This window comes from Sorex fumeus, unplaced genomic scaffold, assembly GCF_029834395.1.
Source record: "Sorex fumeus unplaced genomic scaffold, SorFum_2.1 ptg000003l, whole genome shotgun sequence".
Lineage (NCBI taxonomy): Eukaryota > Metazoa > Chordata > Mammalia > Eulipotyphla > Soricidae > Sorex > Sorex fumeus.
In genome coordinates, this window is record NW_026606060.1 from 24705622 (window position 1) to 24724747 (window position 19126).

The 19126-nt window shown below is 36.8% G+C and overlaps 1 protein-coding gene across 1 annotated transcript in view; it reads left to right on the plus strand.

Annotated features, from left to right (window-relative positions):
* Window positions 1–19126, plus strand: part of NAV3 (neuron navigator 3) — a 648555-nt gene that overhangs the window by 445601 nt on the left and 183828 nt on the right. Inside the window, exon 9 of the mRNA XM_056114248.1 lies at window positions 9870–9985. Coding sequence (XP_055970223.1) covers window positions 9870–9985 — 116 coding nt within the window. The remainder of the gene's footprint in view (window positions 1–9869; window positions 9986–19126) is intronic.

Sequence of the window (19126 nt, forward strand, 5' to 3'; positions counted from 1 at the left end):
AGTTTGGTCCTTTCCAATAACATTTTTCACACAGTAGAAGTCTAACTATCCTGAAGTGTCTCAAATTTGCCATGTAGTGGAGCACTGCAGGGTTTTCCCCAAAAACCAGAAACCAAAAAGAGTCTCAGATGACTTCCTAAAGTAGTTTTTAGGGCTGACTCTTCAAGAAACGCTCATACCACTTGCCTCCTATTCTACTGAAAATGTGCTATTATTCTGTTTCACAACAGACTAACTTGTCCTTTGTTGAGATTTATCAGAAAGGTGGTCTCTACCAGTAACTGCTAGACTCTTGTAGATCGCAACAGGCTCTTTCCTTGGACCAAGTCTTTTTCACAGAAGCCATCTCTTACCATCTAATCTAAAGGAAAATCTGTTATAACACTGTTCAGAACAAATACTCTGAGTGCTTTTATATTTATTCACATGTTTTTTTATCATTATATCCTATATTCTAATTAACTTATTAACAAATATGATCTTTTTTTGCCACCTTCAACTGCAGTGTAAGCACTTTGAGAGCAAATTTTTAGGACCATAATTCTCCAGGTAAAAGACTCCCAAATAGCACTGTAGCACTGTCCTCCCATTGTTCATCAATTTTCTTGAGTGGGCAGCAGTAATGTCTCCATTGTGAGACATGTTGTTACTGTTTTTGTCATATTGAATACACCACGGGAGCTTGCCAGGTACTCTTGATAGCTTGCTGGGCTCTCCGAGAGGGACAGAGAAATCAAACCCAGGTCAGCTGCATGCAAGGCAAATGCCCTACCCCCTGTGCTATCACTTCAGTCCAGGAGATACCAAATATAAATTAAAAAACTAAATACCACAAATATTGAAGTCTAGAAAAATTAACAAAATATGAACTGGGATAGAGCATACTCTGTCTTTATTTTTACAAATGAGAAGGCTTAAGTGAAATGCAAAGTTTCAAAAAATTGATGATATCAGGACTTCTTTTAAAGACATTCATTCATTTTTTTTCTTTCTCTAACTAGTAATTATGTTTAGGGTAAGGCATTAGGATTGAGTAAATCCTCATGTATAATTTGCCACACATTATTCACAGTTTTGGCAAGACACTATTCCCAAATAACCAGGCTACAGAGCATAAAACTTCTAATAAGTAAGGATTTGGTACATCAAGGTACAAAAAAAGTGAAAAATTGTTTGTCTATTGAAATCATAGGAAGTGGTACATGATCTGGGTACATAGGATTGAATATGCAAAAATGAGGGGTACAGGAAAGGAAATTAAGTAAGGACCATATAAACAGTATAAACACAAGTTAGGTAGAATTGTTTGCTTTTGCAACAAAGGAAGACTGATTATAGTGTAATTATAGTAGAAATACTTTAATATCATAAAATTTGACTCTGTGTTTTTATTCCAACAAATGTGTATTTGGAGCACGATCTAGAATGTCCCTTCCACATGAAAGAATGGATTGTTAGGGATGGGGATAACTCAAAGGACTGATCACATGCTTTGCATGTAAGAGATTTGGGTTCTTCCCCATATCACATGGTATCCTGAGCACTGTTGAGTGAGTGTTAGCAGGACAGGTCATGTCTGTAGATACCATGCCCAGTGGTAATTACTAACAATAATTCCACAACAAAGTAAAGTGAAAGAGATGTAGACTGACTTTCAAACCTACAATATTCATAAACCTTTGCCTTTTAATCAGTTCCCAATGAATTTTAAAATACCTATTAGCCATTCTTACAACTTTCTTTTTCAAGTTTCTTTTCTTTTTTTAATTTTTTCTTTATAGTGAATGCCAGGAAAAATGCAGTGCATTTTTATGAAATGAATACCTAAAGGCAAGAATAAAATCAGGAGCATGACAAACCCATACACATACACACACATTCACAAATACACACACACACAAACACCACAACACTACCATCAATAGCAAGAATGATAAAAAATATATCTTACATAAAGATATTAATTATTAGACAAAGAAAATTATCATTCTTCTTAAACCCATTAACTAAAACTAAACATACTTTCTTAGTACACACTAGAGTTGTAAAATTTGGTCAGAATATCTTAATTTAGAAGATTTCTTCTAATATCACTTCATGTTTTTTGTTTGTTTGGAGGCTGTATCCAGCAGTGCTCAGAGGTTACTCCTGGCTCTGCACTCAGGGATCACTTCTGGCAGTGCTCAGAGAACCATATGGCATGCCAGGAATTAAACCCAGGTCAACCACCTAGAAGTCAAGTGCCCTACTTTCTGTACTTTCCCGCTTATTCCCTCTTTCCAAGCATTATGCATTTTGTATAACAGCATCTTGGGTGCTTGGGAAAGAATTTTGTTGCAATAAATCCATGTGAGATTTTAGAGTAATCCAGAATTCACCAATTGATATGGAAAATGAACCCTGGGATATACTGTTTCTGAAAGACAAAGAAAGTAAACCTTAACTTTAAAAATGCTTACTTACATGCTTTTTAAGTTTGACTTATTTGTTGACCCAGTAGATTGCAAAGGAGGAGCACTGAGTTTCCAAAGATTGAAATATAGAGCATATAACCAGCATGCATATGAAATTTATAGAAACCCTGCGGCTATTATAGATTGTGCTGCAATTGTGGTTTTATGTGAATTGAGCATAAATGGTCATCAACACTAGCTAAAGTTTACTGAATACATTTCCTGTGAGCTTGTTTTTTCCTTGATGTGTTGTGTGTGTGTGTGTGTGTGTGTGCAGTGTGTGCATGTTATTGGCTTAAATTCCCTCACAAAGAATTAGTTTTTAAGATAAAATATTTTTAAGAACCACTGCTAGAGAAAGGTCTTTTGTGTAGAATGCAGCTGAGAATATTTCACAAGATAAGGTTTAGAAGCTGTCCTTTCTGTATTAGATGTAGGTTTAATCCAAATGGTTTCATGATTTAATCTAAATCATTACTGTTTCTACTTTTCTAAAATTTTACTTTGAAAAACACATCCATTTCTTTTATTGTAGATGACATCTGATGCTTAGGACTTACTCTTGACTTTCTGCACAGGAATCATTCCTGGCAGTTCCAGGGGGACCATAGAAGTGCCAAGGATTGAACCTGGCTCAGCCATTTGCCATACAAGCACCTTAACTAGTTTATTAACTTTTCAACCACCCATAAAAATACTTATAAACTTTTGCTTGCATGAAAAACCAGAAAGTGTGGATGAGTGGTATAAAATATTTTCATAGACACTTCACTCAGTATTTGGGGATCTACTTCAACTTTGATTTAATATTCCAAAGATACTATATCTTTAGTAATTCAGGGTATTATACCCACATGTATATCTTCTTAATATTCCTTGGTCTGAAATAGTTCCTCAGTGTTTTCCTTAAAAAAATTATATATTTTTTCATCATACCCTATCAATAGTCAGTTAGTGGTGTTGCCTCCTATTTTTCTGCAAAATGTCCACTCTGGTCTGTTGAACTATCACCCCAGCTCAGAGAATCTTTCTTAAAGTAGAATACCATGGTATAAATGCAGAATGAATTGTCAAATTATAAATAATTTAGTGTCAATTTGAGTGCTGTCCAGGCAAGGAACTCAACTGGTAGAGGGATGGGCACTGGAGCAGTAGTACATAGCGTAAAATTTGCCTTGCGGGTGACCAGCCTGGCTTTGATCCCTGGCATCTCCTAGAATCCACCAAGTACACCAGGAATGATCCCTGAGTGCAGAGCCAGGAGTGAGTTCTGAGCATTACTGGATATAGCCCCCAAACAAAATGAACAAAACAAAACAAAAAAGAAACTCAAGAGATGCAGAAACATCTCTGAAACATTATGAAAGGAGATTAAATACTATGATTTAAACATCGTCCTACTTAATCTTCCACAAAAATACTTAAGGATAGAGGTATGGCTCAAGTGATAGAGTCTTTCATGTCATTGTTTTTATTCACTGAGCTTGGGTGGTTTTTTATGTAACTTTCCATGTGGCCTTATGCTCCAGGAACTGTGGCATTGGAACAATTGTGGTGACTTTAGTGGTTTGATGAGGTTCGGTGGTGAGAAAGGTCATTTCTATGCTGGAACATGTTGGTTGTTAGCAGGAGTGGCTCTACCTTCCAGCATAGATAGGAATCTACTCACCCCCTTCGGAGAAGGCTCGAGTTCTCAGCTCACACCAGTCTACCTGGGACGTCTTAGTGGCTTTGTATTATTTTAGAGATTAGTTGGGGAGCGTGGCAGTTTCTCTGCAGAAGAAGCTAAAATCTCCTTTTTAAGGACACTAAATCCATTTAGAAGAGCTCCACTATCATTTGTCACCCTCCTAGGCCTCACAGCTAGCATCATTTTTGGAGACTGTGTTTCAATTTAGAAATTTTAAAAGGAAATAAACATTCCCTTTATTAATAGAATCATTGTGAAATGTGAATGACATACCATAGGTCAAGCATTAAACACAGTGCTTGTCAGACGTTAAGGTCACTGTAGCACTGTAGCACAGTCCTCCCTTTGCTCATCAATTTACTCGAGTGGGCCCAGTAAGGTCTCCATTGTGAGACTTGTTGTTACTATGTTTGTTATATTGGATACATCACAGATATCTTGCCAGGCTTTGCCCTGTGGGTGAGATCCTCTTGGTAGCTTGCTGGGCTCTCTGAGAAGGGCAGAGGAATTGAACTCAGGTCAGCCGGGTTGGCTGCGTGTAAGGCAGATGCTACCCACTGTGCTATCGCTCCACTTAAGCAAAAATCACTTGTATTAATTACTGCTGTAAGTTATATTTTTAACCATTATTACTCTTAATAATAAACATTGACCTAAGAACCTGCCTTGGAAATACATAGTATTTTTGTAATATCACGCCCTATTGTTTCAAAAAGAGTTTGTTGTACTTGAACCATACTATAAAAGTAAGGTAAGGTAAAGGTAAAGGCCCTCCCGTTGATCGTCGATTTGCTCGAGCGGGCCCAGTAACGTCTCCATTGGAGACTTTGTTGTTATTGTGTCTGGCATATCGAATACTCTCGGTAGCTTGCCGGGCTCTCCGAGAGGGGCGGAGGAATCGAACTCGCGTCGGCCATGTTGGCCGCTTGTAAGGCGAACGCCCTACCCGCTGTGCTACAGTAACATTATCTGCATAAGACTGTATCTGCTAAACACTTTTTTTCTGGGACATTATGGCACTTGTTTTTATCTTCCATTGAATATTAGGGGAATACAGTAAACCTTTGTAAATGGGAAGAGATGCTACTGCATTATTTATATACCTATCAAAGAATCCCATCTGCTGAGAGAACAATATTGATTCTGAAGTCTTCATAAATTTCTTTATGAATTTACCCCCATATCATTCATGTTTTGAATATAGCATGTATTAAAAATAGAAGACATGTTGGGAGTTTTCAGTGATTTAATTGAACTCCTTTGATAATTTGTATAACACTAACTCGGTATCAATTGACATTAATTATATTCCTATGAAGTTGAATTAAGTATATGATTCCATGTAATGGGATGCCTTCTAGTACAGATAGACTGAGATTTGGAACTATTTACATGTGCATTAAAATCAAAGATATATCTAAGTCCTCTTAAAAAGATATTTAAAATCACATGCCTGAGCAATAGTACAGTAGGAAGAATGCTTAACTACATATAGTGTACTTGAGTTCAATCTTCAGCACCACAAATAGTCCTTCAATCCCTCCAGGCATGATTTCTCAATGTAGAGCCAGGAGTAAACCATTAAGTGTGGCCCAAAAAACAAAACAAAAAATGTTTAAAATGAACTTTTTCATGTTCTTTTCTTTGATTACTCTGCTTCCTTATTAGCAACATAAGTAACTCATAAAGGTTATGCCATAGGAAACACACCACAGAACTTGAAAATAAGATAAATGAGGTTGGATTGTGTTATTTAACCTAAAATTATTAACTCAGAAGGAGCACCAAATAAAGGATGTTTGGAGGATCCTCCCAGGAGGGGAGATGCATGTCGAAAGTAGACTATGGACTGAACATGTTTGCCACTCAATGCCTCTTTTGCAGACCACAACACCCAAAAGGAGAGAGAGAACACAGGGAATTGCCCTGCCACAGAGATGGGGGGATGGGGGGATGGGGGTGGGAGGGATATTATCCATGGTGGTGGAAAATGGGCACTGGTGGAGGGATGGGTATCTGATCATTGTATAATTGAAACCAAAGCACAAAAAATTGTAAATCTACAACTTTAAAAAAAATTAAATAAAATAAAGGTGAAAAAAAAAAAAAAAGTAAACTCAAAAAATTACTTTCACAGTCCGGTCCATAATTTAAAGGTCATGAGTACATTTTTTACATTGCAGAGGTCTTGAGTTTGACCCCTAGCAAACATAGGGCCAGAGAGTACAGTGGGTAAGACCCTTGCCTTGCATGAGCCAATCTGGTTTGATCCCCAGCACTGCATATATTACCCTCAGCACTATGAGGAGTGCTCCCTGAGCACAGAACCAAGAGTAAGCATTCCTTCAGCACTTTTGAAAATGGGTCCCAAACAAAAGCAAGCCTACTGAAAGAAACCCTAGCAACAAGTGATCTGCTTAACACCACCCAGTTTTGCCTCTAGAAGTCCCCAGCGGTACCAAATATCAAAACATAATCAGCCCCCTCATAACAAGACTTCTGGCCTGCACAGATGAACTGATTTTTGCTGGATTGCTGAGAGTGGCCCCTGTGATCCCTGAGTACTGTTTGGTATACACCCCTGACTCCAGCCCTTGCTTTGAAGGGGCTTTCAAAGCAAGACTGAACTAAGTAATTGGAATACTTTATATAAAGAGAAAGCCAAGGCAGTGAGACTTAGCCGGTGGTATTATTATTCTGATATATTGGGGTGAGGATAGCCAGTTCTGATATATTGGGGCGGGGATAACCAGTTCCTAAGGAATACTGTTCAAGATCTATTTGTAGAAATGCGCAAACCCTACTTCCCAAACACAGTCTGCATATTCTCTTGTTCCACCCTGCATTTCCTCAAGGGCAAGGCTGTGAATCTCTGTAACTAACCTGGCCACAAGCATTCTAAGCATTTGGAATCCTGTAACAGCTGCTGCTCTTGTTCTAATAAGAGCCAATTGGCATTGAACTTTAGCCAGCAACCTTGGTGAACTGCTTAATGTGACTCATCTTCTGAGACGATGGTTAGTAAATAGTAAACCTGCAGGACCCGGGCCAATCCTGGCTGACTGCCAGCTCACCAAGGTACCTCAGCTTGCTGTGGCTTCTTGGCAGGCAGCCAGGGAACTTTCCCTGGGGTTTCCAATCTTAGTATATACTCTCCATTCAAACTTCTTCAGCAAGCAATACAAATCCTTAGAAAACTTAAGAGGATTTTTCTCTTCATTGGTTCAGAGTCAGCAGAGTAAGAAATAGATCAGGAAGGTACAGTGGCCTCAAGAAATGAACTCTGGTAGGAGAAGTGACATTAGTGGACTTTAAAAATGACTGAGGAGGGGCTACAGATAAACATGATAATTCATGGGATAGAGAACAAAGCCAAAATCTACACAGAAAACCAGATACATATTTTATATTTTAGTATCTAGAATCCCATATGCTTTAAGATACTGCCTTTCCTTAATTTATAATAGTAGTTGAAACACACAATTCTTTTATGAGGAACACATTTTTTCTTTAATAAATTTCAGAGAGGGTAAGTAACTTAGCAAGGTCATATAAGTTAATACCCTTTCAGTGAGAGAGCCAAGTTTTATCTCCAAGACCTCATATACACCAGGCTTCCTTCTTTAGGCTTAATTCAATAATAATACTTTATCATCACTACTAATAAATGGTCATATGAATAATTCATAGAAATAATTAATTCACTTGTCAAATATTTGTTAATATAGCCTGAAAGTTAGGCAGGGTCTGGATATTGGATACAGTAATAAGACTAAACATTATGAGAGTAGTGTCTAGTTCAGGAGATAAATATTGATCAAATAATTACACAAATTTTTCATTCCAAGTTCTGTCAGAATAGGTGCAGGGAATAATAAGTACTGATAATTTGAAACTTCACCTAAAAATTAAGGCTGGTTCTTTAAGAAAGATTTACTTGAGCTGAGAGTTGAAGGGAGAGATTTACTTGGATAAAGTGGGAAGGAAATTCATTAAATGTTTAGGGCCTATTGAGGCAGAAATGATGCAAAGTAGACAGAAGACACTAGATCTGTTTGGAAAACAGAGAAGGAAGGTTCTGGAGAAGATGGACCTGGAGAGACAGAGAGACAGAGACAGAGACAGACAGAGAGAGAGAGAGAGAGAGAGAGAGAGAGAGAGAGAGAGAGACATTCAGAGTGTCTCTCAGGCAGAGCTTCAGAGTTTCCCTTAGAGAGTCACCCAAGAAAATCATGAGCAGTCACCATGATTGATGAGATTATGGGATCAGTTGTGATCATGATGAATGTGTGTGTGCCTTTGTGACAGTTTGGAAGAATCATCATGCAATTTTGATAGCATCTGGAGTTCAGAGTTTGGACTTGAGTTCATTTAGAGCAGTAGTTTACAATGTTTCACTTGTGTGGATTGTTGAAAATAGAAGACATATTTCTCAGACTTCTAAAGAAGAATGTAGCACTGTAGCACCGTCCTCCCATTGTTAATTCAGTTGCTCAAGGGACCCAGTAACATCTCCATTGTGAGACTTGTTACTGTCTTTGTCATATTGAATACTTCACAGGGAGCTTGCAAGGCTTTGCCATGTGGGTGAGATACTCTCGGTAGCTCGATGGGCTCTCCAAGAGGGGCAGAGGAATTGAACCTGGGTTGGCCAGGCAGGCCACATGCAAGGCAAACGCCCTACCGCTGTGGTATGGAACCCATTATTTATAATGAGATTATTTCTGTTTTTATATTTATAACTACATCAGTCTTGATTCTAGCATACCAGATGTTAAAAGTTGAAATGATTTTTACAAACTGATAGGACATTTCTGCTCACTGATGACTATTAACTCTTGATGTAGTAAGACTATACAGTGATAACTGGAGAAAAAGCCTAGCATATTATTTTTAGGAACCCTATATTATTACTAATCATATCCCAGTCATTTTACTACCCAGTACAGTATCTAATGTTTTGGAAAGAGAAATAAAAGGGGTGGAGGAAAGAGTAACATACAAACTCAAGGAGCCAGGGATTGAATGTGGGCCAAGTTCATGGAAAACATGTGCCTATCTGCTGTACTCTGTTGACCCTAAGACATATACTTTCTTAATTATGCTATTCTTATATTCAATTTTAAATCAAACTAAAATAGTTATTTCACCTGAGATTAGAGATGCTTTGACAGAAAAAAAGTTTTCCCAAGCATGTATTTGTGTAAATTATTTCATAGGTTTTTATTTTGTATGTCAATTCCTGTATATACACACACCTCTTCATATAGTAGCTTGTTTGCCATGTTTGCCATGGTTAGTCAGATACATAGAAAATTTTCTTATCAGTAATTATACTTTACTTCTCTAAAACAAAAATGGAATTTAAGATAAAAATCAAAATTTTATTTCAAATTGAGGAGTCTGGGGATGGAAAGTTATTTCAGAGGGGTGGAGTGCATTTCTTGTATGCATGAGGTTCCAAGTTTGGCCCCTCAGTACAAACAGGAGTAACTGTGGTGTTCCCCTATTCCCCTGGTAGTTCCTGAGCCTACTGGGACAGCTCTCAGGTCCTCTAGAAAATGTAGATAAATTATTCGACATGAACTGCTTTGGGATGTCTGTGTAATGAAGAAATATGCCCTTACCTTGCTAGAAAGTGTCTAATACACTTCTTGTAGTAGATAAGCTTAATTAGTCACTGGTGACAACAATTGCTATTGGTCTGTCTTCTTGGTTCATTTCAGAGCACATTCAGAAAATGAAGGCACTCCATTACCATCTGCTGACTCCTGTACCAGTCCTACGAAGATGGATTTATCATATAGTAAGACCGCCAAGCAGTGCCTAGAGGAGATATCTGGTAAGTGACCTAATTGGCAAGTAGAACAAACCTCAGGATTTTTCTAATCTCTCCATTAGTATTTTTTATAAATTATATATTTTCCTATACTACTCTTATGGAAAAATGTGTTGAAAGTATCTCATGCTTCAGAGATTCTTTGGTAATTGTGTATTCTTAGGATAATATTTTTGCTCATTGAAAATTTTGTAAAGTGCTTTCAACGACTGTTATTCTAAGTCATTACAGTCTTCTGTCAAGTTAAATTTAATTATAAAAAAGCTGGGGAGTCTTTAATTACTGATAAGGCAACTCTGGAATATATTTGTATTAGTGTATATGGTTATAATAAAAGTATTATTAAATGTACATTTTGGTAAAAATCTGATTAGAAAAACATTTTCTATATTTTGAATACTATAAATACAATATAAATATAACACACATATATTCCAGAACTACTTTGTCATATTTTTAAGTGCATGGAAAATAATTCTCTATTTAAAGTCAAAGATCTTCGTAGGACCCAGAGTAGTCTAAGCATATATGAAACTTTTGGTGGTGGTGGTAGTTGTTGTTGCTATAATTGCATTATATACAAGTATATAGGTCTATATGCATAAATTACTGAATAGGTTTCTAGGAAAATACCTTGCTTATAAGAGGAGAGATATTTCATGAAGCTTTAGTCTGTTTCTAATATTATGTGGAAGTAGAGATATATCTATTATTTTTTATTCTTTAACTCAGGCTTGTATTTTCCAAATTAAAGCACTTGAATAATTCTTAATTTAAAAATATACTCTTGTGCTCCAAGAACTGAAACATATTGTTCTGAAATGTATGGAAGAAACCATATCACAAACTTGTGGGTTATTTTTTTTCCATTTTGCACACTTTGGCAAACATCAGCCATTATGGCAACAATCATGGTTGGTTACTTACAACAAAAATAGATCAAAAGATTAAGAGTTCACACTAGAATTAAGCTCATTTATTTCATATGACATTAGAGATTTCATGGTAATTTCATCAAAGGATTAGTATTAGTATTAGTAAGGATAGAATTGATGACACCAGATTTAGTTATGGTATGGTATTTATTTATATGTTTGTTTAAATACTTAGAGGATATGCCTGCTCAAGCATCTCCATGGTCATATTGATACTATTTATCTGTATTGTGAGCATACTTCTTTAAACCCAGTGAGGCATAAAGAGTCATACCTTCCTATATCTCTTCATTTTTGAATGCCTTTAATTGGTATCATTATGTTAGTGAAAATTTTGGACCAAACCCTGTAAATTATGTTACCTAGTACAATTTGAATTATATTTTTAATGTAAATTACAGAAAGGAACATTACATTTTTCTAAAATCACTGAGGCTCTATAATGAAAACAAAACTTCATATTTATCTTTTTCTTAATTCTTTTCTGTCCACTATTCATTTCAAAAATGTTTAGTTTCCATTTAATGTTCTCATGTTTCAGAGGAATACTTGAAAATGAAATATAAATAACACTTGGCTGCAATTTAATGGATTTATTAGGAGATATAATATCTTATAGCAAAAATTATCTATGTATAATGATAAACTGTATACCCCAAATTAAATTAAAATATAATAAAAGAAAAAATAGCAAATAAATTTGCTTTCATAATGTTGATCTGACAGTGTATGTTTAAATTATCATTTGTTTTAAATAGCCTCTACAGACTGGAGTGATAGCACAGTGGGTAGGACAAGTTGTTTACCTTGCACACGGCCAACCCGGGTTCGATTTCTAGCATACCTTATGGTCCCCTGAGTATTGCCAGGAGTAATTCCTGCGTGCAGAGCCAGGAGTAACCCCTATGAATTGCCAGGTGTGATCCAAAAAGCAAAAAAAAAAAAAAAAAAAAAACTAAAATAAAATAAAATAGCCTCTAATAGTTGTAAGAATTCTCTGTGTGACCCAGAGATATTATGGAACAAAGTTGATAATCTTTTCTTTTTAATAAATCATGAAGTCAGTTATACTGTTGTAGAAATCTTGATGGGAATATTCTGGTAGGCCACTGAGGAAAGAATTATTGTCATGTGTGCATTGTCCTGGCTTTACTTCCAATGATCTTGTCTTTTATCCCTCCTAAATTGCCTTTTTTTATGGTCATACCAGGTCTAGGCATTATCAAAATCTGCTACTGATCCAAAACCCCACTTTCACAAACTCCATTCGGGTTCTGTATGCCCCTGTTTTTTTGTTCCATCATCCACACTAATGATTTTCCAGAATTTCCAATTACTTGACCCTTGAATGCCCCTCACCAATTTCTGCATAATCCTCCTTCCCTCCTTAATAAGTTGAATTCCTATACTAACTAAATATCATTTCACTACACATATTCGCATAAACCCAACAACACTTTCACTTCATTGTATCATTTGGGGAAGTTATATATCCAATTACGTTTGACTCCCCACTCTTCCATCCCAGCTAATGAATGGATTTAGAGAAAAACACATAATCTCTTTATAGGATTGACTCAACATTTGTGGTTACCAACTTCAAGTGAATATTTGCTATTGTCTAGCAACCACTCCATGGTTGTTTGGTCCATTTTTTAAAAAAAATGTTTTTGTCATATAGAAACATACCCAAGTCATCATAAAATCATATGGCTTTCCTTTTTATCCCAACCCATTGAAACACTTATCCTATTCCTTCACTTTTTGTTTGGAGGAGCCTCTCAACTAATGCTGGAAGGTCCTTTTCTAGGGATACTCAGCCTGGCTGTGTGAACCTGGTGACTCAGTGGTTGGACACAGTGATACTGTGATGTTCGGGCCCAGAGGTGTTCGGGGTCAGCTGTATGGTGGCCTTGCAATGTTTTGTTTGATATATGTTTTCTTTTGCATGCACACAAGCTCTTTTACCCATTTCCCTCTATTCTATCACATATCTTAATTGATGATCTTGATGTTGATTCACAGAAACAAAAATAAAGCCAGAAAAAAGAATGTTTTAAGCCCTGTTTAACAAGATGAAAAATTTCTACTCATTTGCTTCACATGTTCCTGGATTATTTTCTCCTCTACCTTTTTAATTTCTTTCTCCTCATTATTTTATCCTCTTTGGTTCCAGAATGCTCCCATATACCAGTCATACATTTTTAAAAGAAGATTTTATTAATAGCCCCCTTGAACTCTGACAACTCTGAGATTATCAGGTGGGGGTTCAGTGCTGGGACAGACTATAAGTGTCATAAATAAAGTGATAAAGAGCTTTTAATACTTAGGTGGCAGTAGAGGTATAAGCACTAATATGCATGTTATTGGACACTGTGATACCTAAATAATGATAAAATTTAATTCAATTTGATTTAAAAACAGATTTTCTTGACCCATTCTGCCTTTTCTTTTTTTTCTGATATCTGTTGTTATTACTATATCCTAGCTGCTAGGAAATCTATAAATGACATAGGCACTTTATCACTAAGTTCCCACTTTAGAGTGAGTTAGAGATACTTGCCACCTACCTTAGAGGAAAGCTGGAGGGAGGAGGGGCAGGAGGTAAACTGGAGATAATTGTTGGTAGGAAATGTACATTGGTGAGGAGTTGGATGCGTGTACATTGTATGGCTGGAACTCAATCGTTGTATTACTGAAACTCCATCATAAATAGCTTTGTGTCTCATAGTGATTCAATAAAACATTTGTGTCTCATAGTGATTCAATGAAACATTTAAAAAAAGAAAAAAAGTTCTAAAAAAATACTGGACTCTTCTTGCATCTATTTAGCAATTGTAATTGTTTCTTGGTTATTTTTTGGTGAAGTGTCTATTATATTTTTAAAACTATTAGATTGTTGTGAGATAGGCTTTAATCTTCCATCCATCTTTTCATTAATCATCAGTTTACACCTGCTGGTCCAAGTTCTCCTATGGAACACAAGCACAGCTCATAGTGGGAACAACTCACTTAGCTGGAAGGAGTTATACAGAACATAAAAGAATCATTTCCATCATTTCTACTGTAGAGGTCTAATAGTTGAAAGAATTTGGGATATAACAGTCCAAAAAAGAATAAGTTTAATGGTTTAATGAAAATAACCAGGAATAGAAATTCCACCTCAAGTATAATGTTCATATAAAACTAGGCACATCTTTTAAGTCCATCAGAATCTTGTTAACTTGTTGACTGTCTATACCCAAAAGTTTTCAAAATTATTGATACTGTCAAACTCTATTTACTTGATGTTTATATAGCAGCCTTATTTGGGAGAGATTGTTTCCTGATCCTGGGATAAATTGGCCTTACTGATGTACAACTCTGGTAGAGTTGGTCTTTGCGGACTAAGATTTTTATGAATTTTTGTGATTTTTTAAGTCTGTACAACTTGGGGAAGCCTTAAAATATGTATATATTATATAATAACGTATTATTATATAATGTATTATATATAATGTATTATCTTTGTGCACATATATTCTAATATATATGCACACATAAATTACATACTGTGTCAGAATCTGTGGGATAGTACAGCGCATATGGCACTTGCCTTGCATGAGGCCAACATAGGTTCAATCCCCAGTATCATATATGATCCTCTGAGCTCACCAGGAGGGAATCCTGAGCACAGACCCAGTAATAATCCTTGAGCATAGCTGGCTGTGACCCCCCAAACACAAAGAACCAAAACATTATATACTGAGTCTAGAAAAGGGTGCGAGTGGATAAAAATTTATATTAAGCACTGTATATTTCACACAACCTTGAAGTCCTGGTCAAGATCTACCTGTTTGCATCTGTGCCCTATCTACTATGAACACCACTTGGTTTTCTCTGCAGGAATCAGAGCCCAATCAGATCTAATCAGACCAACTCATTCTCAGTTACCTCAGTGACTGCCTTTCTCTCCTCTACTCTCCCTGTTCTCCCATCCCCTGCCCTTTCCATCCATTCCCTTCTCTTTTGGTGTTTGGGTCACACAGCAGAGCTCATGGTCTATTCCTGCCTCTGTGCTCAAGAATCATTCCAGGCAGTGCTTGGGGGAACCATATGGACTCCTAGGGATTCATCCAGTCAGCCACAGGCAAGGCAAGAATTGTAATCCCTGTGCTGTTTCTCTGGCTCTCTGAGGTGATATTTTAGGAATAGGCATGTGACCCAGTTCAGTTCAATCAGATCCAAGTGAGAAATAATCTAGGAACTGTACCTGAGACTATTAGGATACAGACTCCTTTCATTAGTCTTAAAGCTAATCAAAGAAAGCTTGGAGCTGTTGGCAATTATCTTTACTCTCAAGTGAAAATAGAGCCTTAAGCTGGAGAGAATGAGCTCAATGTCATTAGAGGATAAATCTGAACATGACATGTCTGAAACTATTTCTCTTGCTTCCATCCATGTTTCTGATTCATTACTCAGGGAAAACCCTCCCCCCTTTTTTTTTTAAAGTAAATGGCCTGAGAGATGTTATGACATGTAATATTTGTGATTTCCTTCAGAAGCAAACCTGAATGGTTTACATTTCAAACCTTAGAGGTCCTTAGACACATTTACTAAATTTTATTTTTTAATTTTTATTTTATCTTTATAAAGTAGTTCACAATATTTGATTACATTTAATATTCGAGCACCAATCTCATTACCATACCACCTTCCCACCCCCAAAATTTGGATGCTGTCATCCTGAACCCCAACCCATGCCCCAAAGCAGAACCAAAAATAATTTATTTTGTATTGTTATGAATAATCTGCTAAAAATGATCAAAAAAGTTTTCTTAGAAGAAGGTGTGTGAAGATTCTTGCATTTCACCCAGAAGCCATTAAGCCCTTCTATAAGAGATTAGTAACATGTTGTTAAAAGTTGAGCCTTGTGTGCATATATATATATATACACATATGTGTGTGTGTACATACATCTGTAAAAATATATTTCCCCCTAAGTTTGGTTGCCTTCTACTTTAAACCCCACCAAATGTGGTGTGCTACTCTTAGAATTATAGTGACATAAAACATGAGATGTCCAGGAACAGGTCCACACTCGAGCGTGTGGAGAACGGCCGTGATCATGGTGGCGGTTGAGTTCTGGAGATTTTGGCTGCCAGGACTGGCTCCTTGGGACAGGGAGGGGCCTCATCCGCCTCCCTTCAGCTTGCCCCAAATGAAACAGCCTGGCGCAGAGTGTAAAGGCATGGCTATAGCGTCCATATTCACTAAATTTTCTAGGAAGCCTAGTTATCTAGATTATCTACACCATAACTTGCTTGAAGTTATAAAGACATTGTCTTTACAATAAAATGGTAGTTTAAGTTTATACACAATTAATCTATGATGGAAGATAAGTAACAGAAATGAATGACACTCCATAAAATGTGTCCTGGAAAAACTGTTCTTTAAAAAAATTATTTAAAAAAGTCTTAAAAATTGGAGACTTCATATTTCTTACAAAGTCTTTATGTCTCGCATTAATTTTTTTCATTTTCCATGTTCTAAGGAAGGAGCGCTCTTGATTGATAAGGGTCTGATGATGATGGTTCCATTAATTATTTTATATAGGTAAATGTTTTATGTCATTTGTTACAAGATTTATGTGAGCTTCTTGCTACTAGCCTGACCATTAAGAAATATTACATGACCTTGATATTATAAGTCTGGCTGAATTGATGATTTAAATTTACTGCTTTGACCTGAGTTTTATTCTCATAGTCATTGACAAAAAGAATTTGGCCTCAGAAATTACCCCTTTTATCAAGGGCCAAGAGATTCTGCCAAATGTAAAGTGAATTTTATTTTTCATTCTCCTGTAAAGTCATTCAATAAGGTTTATAGATTTTTTTCTCTGTGTAGGTTTATGCTTGCACTTCTCTCAGTTCTTGTATAAGGTTGCCTACCAATATGTATAATATCTATTTAATGCACTTTTAACCTTTATGTAGAATTTACATTCAAGTTAATGTTGATAGATGTCAAACTGATTTAGTATCAGCAAGTCCGGCATGTCATCTTAAAAAAAAAGAAATAAAATAATTGGTTGCATTCAGGAAATCTCTTGAGAAGTAAGAATTTAGACTGAACAGTAAGCTAATATTTACAAGTAGTTTTCTGACTTATCAAATTTTATATTGAATATGGGAAATATTTGGCATTTAAGACCTTTCTAAACAGTCACTTCAATTGCCTTTTTCTTGAGTGTTTATGAAGATTTAAAAGATCAAGCTCAGGTCACTTAAATCAGTTTAGATCTTTGACTTAAATAGCAACTTTATAATTATGTGTACTAGAGAAATGAAAAGCATTTCTCTTCAGGACATTGTGGAGGCTTTATTTTAATGTTGGCCTCAGAAAAGTCAAAGGGATTCACATTTTTAATATTGGTTGGGCATATTTGTCTCCTCTGCACCTAGGCTTCTTCCTCCTAATGTACATTTATGTGCATGAATATATATATATACACACACACATATATATGTATGTAAAACTGTGCCCATGTATCAATGCATACTCAAGGCATACTAGGGAGGAGGGGGGATGTTTCTCCATGGTTATTTGAAGTAATCTTGTTTTTTTGTAGTCTCAGTGGAAAAATTACCTTAAGTATAAGTTGTCAACAGTATCTTTAAAGAAAGAAACAATTTTTTTAAGATTTGTTTTCTTAGATTTATTTCTTCCAAGTATTTCTCATCCCTCCTCATTGCCTTCAAAAGGTTTAGTGCTCTCTTTCCTGGGGTTCACCTCCATGGAGGTCAATTAGGATGTACCATGTGACTGGACTTGATCACTGAGTTGAAACAGAGTATGGATCATCCTGATCAGGAAATCTAGGAGCATTCTTCTGATCTTTCCTCTCCTTTCCCTCTGTTATGAGATTAACATAAAGCAGATTGGAATTGCTCTTTAAGTAGAAAAGGTACATAGATTAGAACTGGGACACAAGATCACGAATAGTGGTTTCAAACTACATTTTTGCTCATGGTAGCTCCTGAAATTTCTAAATTATAAGTGGAACATAACCCAATCTAGCCCCAAATGTCTCAATGTTGACACTGTCATGACTGAAATCTGCATCATTGTGGCAGGGCAGTTTTGCCTACTATTGTAGAGCCCATAATATTCTCTTCTTCTATCCCTTAGATTTTGAAGCACCACATCCCCCAAGGTATGACAACACCAAATATCTCCCCATATTGCTGAATGTCACCTGGGGTTAGGGAAGTGGGGGGCGTGGGTGGGGGAGGAAAAGACCCATTTAAAGAAAAATCACCTTCAGAAGAAAAATCACCTTCAGTAGTCTCAGTCAGGTAGTTTCAGAAACAAAGCATCTGCTGATGTTAGCACTTTTAGCAATGTCCTCCCGTTATTCATCAATTTGCTCAGCCGGCACCAGTGATGTCTCCATTGTGAAACTTGTTGTTACTCTTTTTGGCATATTGAATACACAATGGGGAGCTTGCCAGGGTTTGCTGTGCGGGCAGGATACTCTTGGTACTTGCCGGGTTCTCCGAGAGGGACAGAGGAATTGAACCCAGGTTGGCCGCATGCAAAGCAAATGCCCTACCTGCTATGCTATTGCTCCAGCCCATCTGCTGATGTATACAGTATATATTAGAAATGTCTCAACCCCCTTTGAAAATTACTGAGTGAGTAAATATTCAGTGTGGGTCTGTGCTCAGAATCTTCGGGGGTCCCAGCAATGATTCTTGAAGCCATCTGGGCTCTAATCCTGGAGTCTCCAGGCCTACACCTTATGGTGCTTGGGAATGTGGTGCTGGAAATGGAACCCGATCTGCCCTCTGACCACTGTACTACTCCCAACCCAGCACCCAGAAATCTATTTATATACTTATTTTCATCTTTATATTATATATTTATATATTATATTGTGTGGGCTGGAGCAATAGCACAGCGGTAGGGCGTTTGCCTTGCACGCAACCACCCCGGCCAAGCCGGGTTTGATTCCTCGCCCCTCTTGAAGAGCCCAGCAAGCTACCGAGAGTATCTTGCCTGCACAGCAAAGCCTGGCAAGCTACCTGTGATGTATTCAATATGCCAAACACAGTAACAACAAGTCTCACAATGGAGACGTTACTGGGCCCGCTCGAGCAAATCGATGAACAATGGGAGGACAGTACATGTGTATTAGTATATATGATATGTATGATAGTCACTGTGA